At 43.0% G+C, this 12,994-nt stretch overlaps 1 protein-coding gene across 1 annotated transcript; it reads right to left on the reverse strand.

The window, feature by feature from the left end:
* Positions 1-2,020: 2,020 nt before the first annotated feature.
* On the reverse strand, positions 2,021-10,177 carry LOC138672558 (trefoil factor 2-like). The gene is made up of 4 exons (XM_069760650.1): positions 10,028-10,177; positions 7,848-7,997; positions 5,110-5,253; positions 2,021-3,239 (listed from the first exon to the last, which is right to left on the reverse strand). Exons 1-4 carry the CDS (start codon positions 10,158-10,160, stop codon positions 3,106-3,108), a joined length of 561 nt encoding a protein of 186 aa, XP_069616751.1. The 5' UTR covers positions 10,161-10,177; the 3' UTR covers positions 2,021-3,105.
* Between the last annotated feature and the right edge of the window lie 2,817 nt (positions 10,178-12,994).

Here is a 12,994-nt window from a genome sequence, read left to right on the forward strand (position 1 = left end):
TGACCTTCAGAGGTGAGGAGTCTCTTCTAGGGTGTGGCACATCCCCGCCTCTTAACCAGTGGGAGGTTTTACTGTGTTTTGAGGCAAAGTTATTAAAGTATTTGCAACTTCTTTATAGGACAGTCTCTTACTCCACATGCTTAGTCTATCTCTGGCCTCATTCTCCACACATGACCACCTCCACCACTATCCTCTTGGATTGCAGGCTTCCTGGTCCAGCACTTCCTCACTTTCTCCTCAAACCCTCATATCCTTCACCATTCTTAGTGCGGCTCCTACTGGGTAATGTCTAGTTCCTCTAGCCATTCCACTTATCGGCTCTTCATTTGGCAGTCACTCGCCAGGCTCTTGGAGAAAACACTTCACAGATGTCAGGCTTTCCATGCCTTTCCTTGCAGCTCTGTGCCTCTCACTACAGACATTCCCTGACTTTTAGTCTCTAACAGAGTGGCTTTCTCTTACACACCTAGAGGTGGCTGTAGATTCCTCTGCTAGGCACGGTTACAGAGGTAATGTTCCCTCTGTGATGCAGCTTGTGGTGGCACACTACATCTGACAGATGTGTCCATCAAACACCTCCAAGTTGCAGGTTAGAAACAGAAGCATGATGCCCAACAGGATGCCCTTAAAATTTCAAATGAGTAGCACCATTTAATTAAAGGAGTTTTCCAGTTTCAGAACACCCCCTGACCCCAAACATACTGTGTTTTACGCACCCTCCGAGGTCTAGCACAGAGTATGCAGGACAGCAGATGAGCAAGCAATAGTAGATGCAGTAACATACAGGAACAGCAAAGAAGTCTATGCAATTATGTATCAGCAGGGAGATGGTTAACCACAGGAATAGCGGTGACATATATGCAATCAGGTGTCTTGCAATAGAAATAATGTGGTTAACCACAGCAGAGCTGAAGAGTGCAGTAGCACCAAGAATGTACTAACAGATTAAAAAGAGACCTTGATAACAGAAACAAGATTCATACCTGGAAAGATTCATAGCTGGAAAACAGACGAGTTGCAGAGAAGATAATTAGCCACCTGGCTTCTTCCGGAAGCACGTGCTAGCAAGATGCTATTGTTCCTGAATACTCAGGGAACATAAGGCTGCCTGAGCTGACGTTAAAAGACCTACAGTGATGGCATCAGAGATGCTTGCCAGGGAGAAAGACTCGGGACTGGAACCGGGACAGGTAAGTAACGTGCACCATCAAACGTAACTCTGTCATAGCTCCATTACCAAGGGAAGCCAGATGCTAGCATAAACAGAGCCTTACTGTCTTCAGTGAGGACCTTCATCTTTCCCTGGTCGTGGCTGCAGGCAATGGATTTGGATATTTATATCGGAAGAATTGGGCTCTAAATCTCTAAGCTCAATACACTGAAAAATTAATCAACAAAGAAATTTGGGCCAATTTAGACTTTCACCAAGGTAACTGAGCATGAATGTATGCTGAGGTCACTAAGAACATGACATAATGATAAGAGGGCACATGGGGTCATATATGCTTAGAGGTTTCTCACTGTATGCAGTTATGTAGATATCGGGCGTTACTTCATCTGCTGGAATCTAGGTTTCCTGCACCCAGGACAAAAGTTAAATTTGACGTCCACTCCCATACACAATCTAAGTGGTTTTATTAGTCGTGATGTGACTTCTCATAAGTTATTTGCACACTTACAGTCACGTGCCGACTAGCTGTTCTTCCTAATTCTCTCAATGTATGGGCAATGCCACAAGTTACTGGGCAATGGACGAACCAGTGGATCTGTATTTACTTTCTAGTCACCTGGTAGGTATTTACGGGTCACCAAGAAAGGCACTTTGTATAGAGCTGCTGGAGCATAAACTTTTCTTGTTACCGACTCCACATATTAAAATTGGATTCCTATTGAATTGACCACCAGTGTGTACATGAGTTGGGGAATATATATGGTCAGCCCATTGGGGACAGGAGCTGCAATATCAATACAACACTCCGGAAAATGTCAGTGTTAAAGAAATAAATATATCCATACTTTTGTAGAATAATTTTTATTACTATTTTAACAAAACAGGACTTTTGGATCCAGATGAAATCACATTGATACGGTTCACATACATAGATGTTCATTGCTGGGAGTTGCACCGCCACCGATCAGATTTTGAAAAAGTATCGACCAACCTGTTTAAATGCTACAAAACCAAAATCAATAGCCATCGTGAAGTCTTAGGAAAGGTGATCAAAATATGCTGCATTATCATAGTTCGGGGACTAAGGGTTAAGAGCATAGCACATAAGCGTTGTCTGTATATCGACGACATTCCTATTGAAGGTAATGGATGACTTAAAGTAAAATTTAAAAGTTCCTTGCAATTTTATTTTAGTTACTCGTCATGGTATATATTTTTCCATCTTTGAGAGCAGCTTTATTGTTACATGACAATTTACGGCCAACTAGGGACGAATTGAATTTACACTCGAATTTTACAAAAAAAATTGAATTTGCCTGAATTCAAATTTTTGGGGATTCGCTCAGTGGGAATCTAGCACGGTGGTCACCCATCATTATTTTGTTGGATTACATAAGGCTGAAAAGAACCCTGCTTCAGTGAATCCTCTTCCTCTGTCCAATATCTTCCTCCTGCTCCTTTCATCCTCAGTGTTTACCAGGCTCCACATCATCAAGATATCCCAACGCAAGTCCTCATACAATGTCATGAAGTGCGTTGTAACGTCGTGACAAAGCAAGGACTAGTCAACCCCGAAGATGCCAAGAGCCGAAGGAGGACACCGTTCTTATGAGAAAAAGAGGCTGCACCAGACTGAAGACGACCATTGAACCAGAGGAGCCTAAACGTAAGACAGGCGAGGGGCAAATAAGTTTATATATATTATTTTGTTTTACCTATGTTTTGACGCTCTAGGCTCTACATAGACAAAAAGAATCAATTTGCATCAAATAAATCTGAGCAAACCTGCAAAATTCGAATTTTGGCAGCTTTACGCATCCTTACGAGAGGGGTGACCTCTTTACTGTCAAGGTAAAGCCATTTTTGATGAAGATGACAGCCACAATGAGGAAATCATTCTGTCCCCGTTTCCATCTCCCATTACCATTATTATATTATTTGCTTCCATAGAAGCACCAGACGGTCTCGGGGATACTGGCGTCATAACAGCACCCTCTGGAGTAACAGTCCTTGGAGCTGATGTTGGGGTACCCGCAGTCATTTCTTAGTTTGTGGCTAACAGAGCATCCTGTAAGGGGAAATAAAAAGCAATGACAATCCTATGGGCAATGAGTACAACGTATAGATTTTTCTAGACCAGTGTTCCCCAACTCTGGTCCTCGAGACCCACCAACAGGTCATGTTTTCAGGATTTCCTTAGTATTGCACAGGTGATGGAATTATTGCCTGTGCAGATGATGCAATTATCACCTGTGCAATACTAAGGAAATCCTGAAAACATGACCTGTTGGTGGCTCTTGAGGACCGGAGTTGGGGAACACTGTTCTAGAACATAAAATAAAATTCCGTTAATCTAACTTCCATTCGGAAATGTGCACACCGAGTCTTCTTGATTACTTTTTGGAGCAAAAACTGAACAGAAACTCCAAATTTTTGAAGAGATTTGACTTTTTTGTGGAGGATTCGGGGAGTGTCTGCTCAGTTTCTATTCAGTTTCTGTTCCAAAAACTCCTTCTCAACGTGAACGTACCTTTGTGCAATGTGCACCCGACATCTTTAATCCGACGGTGGAACTGAAGATCGACGAATATGTGCACAGCAATGACATTTTGACCTCAATTTGCATTTTGCCCAATGTTTTAGGTGTTTTTTTTTCATAGGATGGGGGCCAGAATACGCCTGAAAATAACATTGTGTGTACATGGCCAACAGAAGTTAATTACTCTTGAAAACTAGAGAAACGGGAAACATCAACCTGGACCAAAGTTTTCGAGGAGTTTTGAGATTTCGAAGAGGATTTAGTCAGTTTCCGCTTGCCTTCTGCTCCAAAAAACACCTTGACAATCCTCTCGTGAACATTGCCCAAAACTGAAATCTCTTCTAATTTGGGTTTCATTCAGATCAAACATGTTTTTTTTATCCCAATCTGACCACTAATGAGTATTCTCTCAGTTTCTGGTTAGCAGCGGTGGTGCTAAATGACCATTTAGCCCCTTTAGATTTGACCCTTAACCCTAGTGGCTTTTCCTGTGAGGCATCTTTTTGATATGTTAATTTAAAGGGTTCATACTGATGTAGTCTTCAGCCTTCCCAAGACAGGAGGGGCAAGGTGCAGAAGGCTTCAAGGTCCCCATTGCTACCATGTTTAACCTCATAGTATTATATCACTATATGATATCCCCTAGACTACAAAAAAGTGAAAAAAAATAGTTTAAAAAAATATTTAATAATTAAAACACCTCAAAGTTATAATCATCATTCTTTTCGCAATACAAAAAAAAAAACATAAAAAAATTAAACGTAAACCTATCTGGTCTAACAGCATATAAAAGTATTTAACCAGTTTAGAAAAGGAAAAAAAAATTGCAGAATTATTGTTTTACAATCAAAACGTTATATTACGTATCCCAAGCCTTCATACAGCTCTAAAAAAAAAGGGTTAAAAAATGGTGACACCAACCACTACTTTAAAAAAAAAATCTACTTTTTTAAACTTCTAAAATTTACAAAAAAAAATACAAATTTGGTATTACCGTAATTATACTGACCTGAAAAGTTATGTCACGTTAATTGTAACATGCAATGAACATCGTAAAAAGAAAAAAAAAAGAAAAAAACCACATCGGAATTGTTTTACCATTTCCCATCTTTTGGATTTTTTCTTCCCCTGTTTTGCAGTACATTATATGATAAACTGAACAGTGGCACTGAAAAATACAATTTGTACCCTCCCTCCCCCCCCCCCAAAAAAAAAAAAAAACAGTATGGAAAAATAAAAAAAAGTTATGGCTTTTGGAAGAAGAGTAAGAAAAATACTTAATGGTCAAAAAAGGGTTATACCAGTAGAAGGTCATTTATGGCTAGAATTGTTCCAGGGGCTCCAGGCAGTGGTAGAACGTTCCTACTTTCATCAATGGATGATGCAATGAATCATTTACCTTTGAATTTGGGATAAAAGCACCAGTTCACCTCGGGGGTACTCGAGTCGAAGCAGCAGCCTTTGGAATAACAATCCTTAGCTGATATTCCAGGGAAACCACAATCTTTCCTTTTTTTGGTGCTGACCCCACACTGAGACTTATCTGGAATTTAAAAAAATATATATATATACAGTGGGGCAAAAAGTATTTAGTCAGTCAGCAATAGTGCAAGTTCCACCACTTAAAAAGATGAGAGGCGTCTGTAATTTACATCATAGGTAGACCTCAACTATGGGAGACAAACTGAGAAAAAAAAATCCAGAAAATCACATTGTCTGTTTTTTTAACATTTTATTTGCATATTATGGTGGAAAATAAGTATTTGGTCAGAAACAAAATTTCATCTCAATACTTTGTAATATATCCTTTGTTGGCAATGACAGAGGTCAAACGTTTTCTGTAAGTCTTCACAAGGTTGCCACACACTGTTGTTGGTATGTTGGCCCATTCCTCCATGCAGATCTCCTCTAGAGCAGTGATGTTTTTGGCTTTTCGCTTGGCAACACGGACTTTCAACTCCCTCCAAAGGTTTTCTATAGGGTTGAGATCTGGAGACTGGCTAGGCCACTCCAGGACCTTGAAATGCTTCTTACGAAGCCACTCCATCGTTGCCCTGGCGGTGTGCTTTGGATCATTGTCATGTTGAAAGACCCAGCCACGTTTCATCTTCAATGCCCTTGCTGATGGAAGGAGGTTTGCACTCAAAATCTCACGATACATGGCCCCATTCATTCTTTCATGTACCCGGATCAGTCGTCCTGGCCCCTTTGCAGACAAACAGCCCCAAAGCATGATGTTTCCACCACCATGCTTTACAGTAGGTATGGTGTTTGATGGATGCAACTCAGTATTCTTTTTCCTCCAAACACGACAAGTTGTGTTTCTACCAAACAGTTCCAGTTTGGATTCATCAGACCATAGGACATTCTCCCAAAACTCCTCTGGATCATCCAAATGCTCTCTAGCAAACTTCAGACGGGCCCGGACATGTACTGGCTTAAGCAGTGTGACACGTCTGGCACTGCAGGATCTGAGTCCATGGTGGCGTAGTGTGTTACTTATGGTAGACCTTGTTACATTGGTCCCAGCTCTCTGCAGTTCATTCACTAGGTCCCCCCGCGTGGTTCTGGGATTTTTGCTCACCGTTCTTGTGATCATTCTGACCCCACGGGGTGGGATTTTGCGTGGAGCCCCAGATCGAGGGAGATTATCAGTGGTCTTGTATGTCTTCCATTTTATAATTATTGCTCCCACTGTTGATTTCTTCACTCCAAGCTGGTTGGCTATTGCAGATTCAGTCTTCCCAGCCTGGTACAGGGCTACAATTTTGTTTCTGGTGTCCTTTGACAGCTCTTTGGTCTTCACCATAGTGGAGTTTGGAGTCAGACTGTTTGAGGGTGTGCACAGGTGTCTTTTTATACTGATAACAAGTTTAAACAGGTGCCATTACTACAGGTAATGAGTGGAGGAAAGAGGAGACTCTAAAAGAAGAAGTTACAGGTCTGTGAGAGCCAGAAATCTTGATTGTTTGTTTCTGACCAAATACTTATTTTCCACCATAATATGCAAATAAAATGTTAAAAAAAACAGACAATGTGATTTTCTGGATTTTTTTTTCTCAGTTTGTCTCCCATAGTTGAGGTCTACCTATGATGTAAATTACAGACGCCTCTCATCTTTTTAAGTGGTGGAACTTGCACTATTGCTGACTGACTAAATACTTTTTTGCCCCACTGTATATTTATTTTTTATGACAATTTTCATAAACAAAATACAATAAATTTCCTGAAATTTCTTTAATCCGAAAATGTCCAGAAATTCTGATAATCCGGCACTTGACAGTTTACTTATCCAAACTCCGATATCAGAGATTCCATCTGGCATGACCCAAATTTTTTTTTTTACATTTTTTAAATTTTATTCTGGCAAAATTTGGTATATTCTGGCTGGAAAAGAGGAATTTACGCAAATCCCACCTAAAAGTTTGTTTCCACTTAGTCTTGGTAGGTTATGCAGCTGTCCTAGGAGTGGGTCTTAAAGGGGTTGTCCATCTCTGTGGCCATATTTTTTCTTTTCGCAATTCAGTTTCATTAAATGTTTTGAACCATTTTTTTTTTTAAAAAAGCTCTTGGTTTTTCTGCACAGTTTACTTTGATGTGGTCTGTAGTCATAAATCAGCTGATTAGTTTTATAAAAAAAACAAGATGAAAGAGTTGCAAGCTTTCCCGTTAGATTGTTAGTATGAGCTCACTGATCGATTCTCTGTTAACTCATTTTGTAGTCAAAAAGGCAAAGACTATTGGAAACAAACGGTTGAATTTTTTTTAATGAAACCTAATTTTTTCGGCTGTTCTTCTGAGTCCGGCGTTGCTTTTCTTTTGTTTCTGCGCCTCTCCGTTCCTGAGATATGGCCCCTTCTTTCCTGTACAGAAATTTAGACTTGTTAGTCAAGAGGGCGCGGTCATCATCTACTCTGTGGGCGTTTTCTTCAGAACCACACCCATTTGTACCAAGACTAGATGTATGTACATCACAGGATACAAGTGGCCATATCTCAGGAACGGAAAGGCACAGGAACAAAACAAAAACAACGCCGGATTCAGGAGAACAGCGGCATTTATATCGGGTAAAATAAATAAATAAATAAAATTACATATTTATGCCAAGAGACAGATCCTCGTAAAATAAAATGGTACCTTGTGCCTTAGAGAAGAAGCACCAGTTAACCCCAGGGATGCTGGAGTCAAAGCAGCAGTTTCTCTTGGAGCATTCGGAGGAGCTAATCCCCCGGTAGCCGCAGTCTCGTCTGTCGTACGGGGCCACGTTACATTCTTTCTTGTTAATTACTGCCGATAGAAAAGAAAAGAAAGAAAAAGACTGAATTATTTCCTGCAGTCAGGAGATGCACATTCTAGCTAAAGACACAGCGTATAACCTCATGTGAGCACTAGGGGGCGCTGTAACTCCACTGTTACCGATCACTATATAAAAGGCTGCCGTTACTGAAATTATATGTTCTGGCTGAAATGAGACAAGTAATTATATTCTCGCCTGTTGAAACCTTCTGAATTTTTAACATTTTTAAGAACAAGTATTTGAGATGTTTTGTGCTACATTTTGGAGACGGTAGGAAATGCAATCCAGTTATTGTGCCCCCCATAGCGGTGCCAGTCAGTCGGATGTGCCCTTTATAATAGTACCAGCTTCAGTTCTTCCATTATTGTACTAGTCAGCTACTCTGCTGATATATCTGTGTCGGTCAACCACAGTGCCCCCAAAACAATGCTACTATACAAGTATCGGTCAGCTACAGTGTCGGCGACTCATCACCAGTGTCACATAACAGTGCCAGCCCATAACAGTGCCCTTATAGAAGTGGCAACTGCTCCCTTCACATTAATAACAGGACCAGCCAGGCCCAGTGCCCCCATAACAGTGACCCCATGACAGTACCCCCATAACAGTTCTAATATACAAGTATCCATCACTTACAGTGTCGGCGACTCATCCCCAGTGTCACATAGCAGTGCCAGCCCATAACAGTGCCCTTATAGAAGTGGCAACTGCTCCCTTCACATTGATAACAGGACCAGTGCCCCCATAACAGTAACCCCATGACAGTACCCCCATAACAGTGCCCCCATAACAGTGCTAATATACAAGTATCCGTCACCTACAGTGTCGGCGACTCATCCCCAGTGTCACATAGCAGTGCCAGCCCATAACAGTGCCCTTATAGAAGTGGCAACTGCTCCCTTCACATTGATAACAGGACCAGCCAGGACCAGTGCCCCCATAACAGTAACCCCATGACAGTACCCCCATAACAGTGCCCCCATAACAGTGCTAATATACAAGTATCCGTCACCTACAGTGTCGGCGACTCATCCCCAGTGTCACATAGCAGTGCCAGCCCATAACATTGCCTTTATAGAAGTGGCAACTGCTCCCTTCACATTAATAACAGGACCAGCCAGGCCCAGTGCCCCCATAACAGTGACCCCATGACAGTACCCCCATAACAGTTCTAATATACAAGTATCCGTCACTTACAGTGTCGGCGACTCATCCTCAGTGTCACATAACAGTGCCAGCCCATAACAGTGCCCTTATAGAAGTGGCAACTGCTCCCTTCACATTGATAACAGGACCAGCCAGGACCAGTGCCCCCATAACAGTAACCCCATGACAGTACCCCCATAACAGTGCCCCCATAACAGTGCTAATATACAGGTATCCGTCACCTACAGTGTCGGCGACTCATCACCAGTGTCACATAGCAGTGCCAGCCCATAACAGTGCCCTTATAGAAGTGGCAACTGCTCCCTTCACATTGATAACAGGACCAGCCAGGACCAGTGCCCCCATAACAGTAACCCCATGACAGTACCCCCATAACAGTGCCCCCATAACAGTGCTAATATACAGGTATCCGTCACCTACAGTGTCGGCGACTCATCACCAGTGTCACATAGCAGTGCCAGCCCATAACAGTGCCCTTATAGAAGTGGCAGCTGCTCCCTCCACATTGATAACAGGACCAGCCAGGCCCAGTGCCCCCATAACAGTGCTAATATACAAGTATCCGTCACCTACAGTGTCAGCAGCAGTCCGCTATAATGCCCATGTAACAATGCCGGCTATATGACGGGGGTTGTATCCGGCACCCAGGGAACACAAGCAAGTTCTGGGTCATACAGCACTTGGGGGGTCTACACTGCCTTACATGTACGTAGGGAGCTTGTGCGGGCACCGGCTGTGTTATACAGCTGGCACCTGAGTCTAACTGCTGTGATCGCAGTAGTATAACCTTCCAGATGCTGCTGTCAATTCTTTTAGGAAGATCTGATAGGCGACTACAGTTTAGTCTACTCACCTACGTCTTCCCGACTGTTGCTGCCACTATGGCTGTCGCTGTGGCTGTTGCTTTTGCTGTGGCTGTGTTTGGCCAGACTCCTCTGCCCCAGGACAAGCACGACGGTCAGCAGTATCAATACTTTAGCACCCATGTCTGCTCTTAGTGAAAAGGCCTTGTGATTACGAGGATGCTGCATATATATAGGGATGACCCTATTTAACCAGCGAGGAGAACATTTACCGAGGGTGGGTTCACTCCCAAATTATGGCCACTACACCCATAGAGATGGAACATTGCAAACATTTACGACCCCTAATAAATAGACAGGCAGCGGACGGAGGTGCATGTGTATGGTGACTACCACTGATCACATGAGCTGATATTAAGACCGAGGACCATATAGTAATTATTTCATTATTACACTACAGTCCTGGTTTTATTAAGACCCAGGCTACGCAGGAAAGCTGTAATCTGAAATTCTCAGCAAATAGAATTTTAGGAATCATCTTTTGTTAAATTGTAATCAAGTCACTTTGTCCTTCAGGAAAGACGAACATTACCCTTTTCAGGAGCTGTTTCAATCAATGGACTCAGTGCGGTCCTGAACGGGGGCTATGGCTGCTTACCTCAATCTGCAGGATATTATTATTATTATTAATAATTATGTTGGATTGATTGGGCTAAACTGAAATCAATAACAGCGATACCCAATTTTTTCGTGGTACATTCAGGCATATATAGGAATGCGCTGTGTGTTGCAGATTTTTAGGTTCCATGAAATGGAGGTTGGAAACGTACAACTAAAGGTACTTCACCAGGAAGCTGGCCACACTTTGACTTTGATGTGGGATCCTTGCTCTTGGGTTGCGAGTTCTAGGGCTATGAATGAGTTTACTGCTTACATTTCTGCTAGTCTAGGGAGGTAAAATGGTTAATGGATCATTGGAGGTTCAGGGAAGTTTATGGGTTAATATCTAATATCTCTGGAAGGCTAGGGTGGTAATGGGGCATCTAATAATGCCCCTGGTCTAGAATGAAAAAAGTACATCCTTGGAGGTCTAATGGGAGAAGGAGTTAGTGTATAATATCCCTAGAGGTTTCGAGTGTAGGTGTTGTGTATAATATCCCTGGAGGCCTGGGGGGTAGATGTTGTGTATAATATCCCTGAAGGTCTGGGGGGTAGATGTTGTGTATAATATCCCTGGAGGTCTGGGGGGTAGATGTTGTGTATAATATCCCTGGAGGCCTGGGGGGTAGATGTTGTGTATAATATCCCTGGAGGCCTGGGGGGTAGATGTTGTGTATAATATCCCTGAAGGTCTGGGGGGTAGATGTTGTGTATAATTTCCCTGGAGGCCTGGGGGGTAGATGTTGTGTATAATATCATTAGAGGTCTGGGGGTAGATGTTGTGTATAATATCCCTGGAGGCCTGGGGGGTAGATGTTGTGTATAATATCCCTGAAGGTCTGGGGGGTAGATGTTGTGTATAATTTCCCTGGAGGTCTGGGGGGTAGATGTTGTGTATAATTTCCCTGGAGGCCTGGGGGGTAGATGTTGTGTATAATATCCCTGAAGGTCTGGGGGGTAGATGTTGTGTATAATATCCCTGAAGGTCTGGGGGTAGATGTGTATAATACCCCTGAAGGTCTGGGGGGTAGATGTTGTGTATAATATCCCTGAAGGTCTGGGGGTAGATGTTGTGTATAATACCCCTGGAGGTCTGGGGGGGGGGGGTAGATGTTGTCTATAATATCCCTGGAGGTCTGGAGTGTAGGTGTTGTATATAATATCATTAGAGGTCTGGGGGTAGATGTTGTGTATAATATCCCTGGAGCTCTGTGGAGTAGGTGTTGTGTATAATATCCCTGGAGGTCTGGGGGGTAGATGTTGTGTATAATATCCCTGGAGCTCTGTGGTGTAGGTGTTGTGTATAATATCCCTGGAGGTCTGGGGTGTAGGTGTTGTGTATAATATCCCTGGAGGTCTGTGGTGTAGGTGTTGTGTATAATATCCCTGGAGGTCTGGGGGGTAGATGTTGTGTATAATATCCCTGGAGGTCTGGGGGGTAGATGTTGTGTATAATATCCCTGGAGGTCTGGGGGGTAGATGTTGTGTATAATATCCCTGGAGGTCTGGGGGGTAGATGTTGTGTATAACATCTCTGGGGGGTAGATGTTGTGTATAATATCCCTGGAGGTCTGGGGGGTTGATGTTGTGTATATTATCCCTGGAGGCCTCGGGGGTAGATGTTGTGTATAATATCCCTGAAGGTCTGGGGGGTAGATGTTGTGTATAATATCCCTGGAGGTCTGGGGGGTAGATGTTGTGTATAATATCCCTGGAGGTCTGGGGGGTAGATGTTGTGTATAATATCCCTGGAGGTCTGGGGGGTAGATGTTGTGTATAATATCTCTGGGGGGTAGATGTTGTGTATAATATCCCTGGAGGTCTGGGGGGTAGATGTTGTGTATAATATCCCTGGAGGTCTGTGGAGTAGGTGTTGTGTATAATATCCCTGGAGGTCTGTGGAGTAGGTGATGTGTATAATATCCCTGGAGGTCTGGGGGGTAGATGTTGTGCATAATATCCCTGGAGGTCTGTGGTGTAGGTGTTGTGTATAATATCCCTGGAGGTCTGGGGGGTAGATGTTGTGTATAATATCCCTGGAGGTCTGGGGGGTAGATGTTGTGTATAATATCCCTGGAGGTCTGGGGGGTAGATGATGTGTATAATATCCCTGGAGGTCTGGGGGGTTGATGTTGTGTATAATATCCCTGGAGGCCTGGGGGGTTGATGATGTGTATAATGTCCCTGGAGGTCTGGGGGGTAGATGTTGTGTATAATATCTCTGGGGGGTAGATGTTGTGTATAATATCCCTGGAGGTCTGTGGAGTAGGTGTTGTATATAATATCCCTGGAGGTCTGGGGGGTTGATGTTGTGTATAATATCCCTGGAGGTCTGGGGGGTAGATGTTGTGTATAAT

Source organism: Ranitomeya imitator, chromosome 3 (assembly GCF_032444005.1).
Source record: "Ranitomeya imitator isolate aRanImi1 chromosome 3, aRanImi1.pri, whole genome shotgun sequence".
Lineage (NCBI taxonomy): Eukaryota > Metazoa > Chordata > Amphibia > Anura > Dendrobatidae > Ranitomeya > Ranitomeya imitator.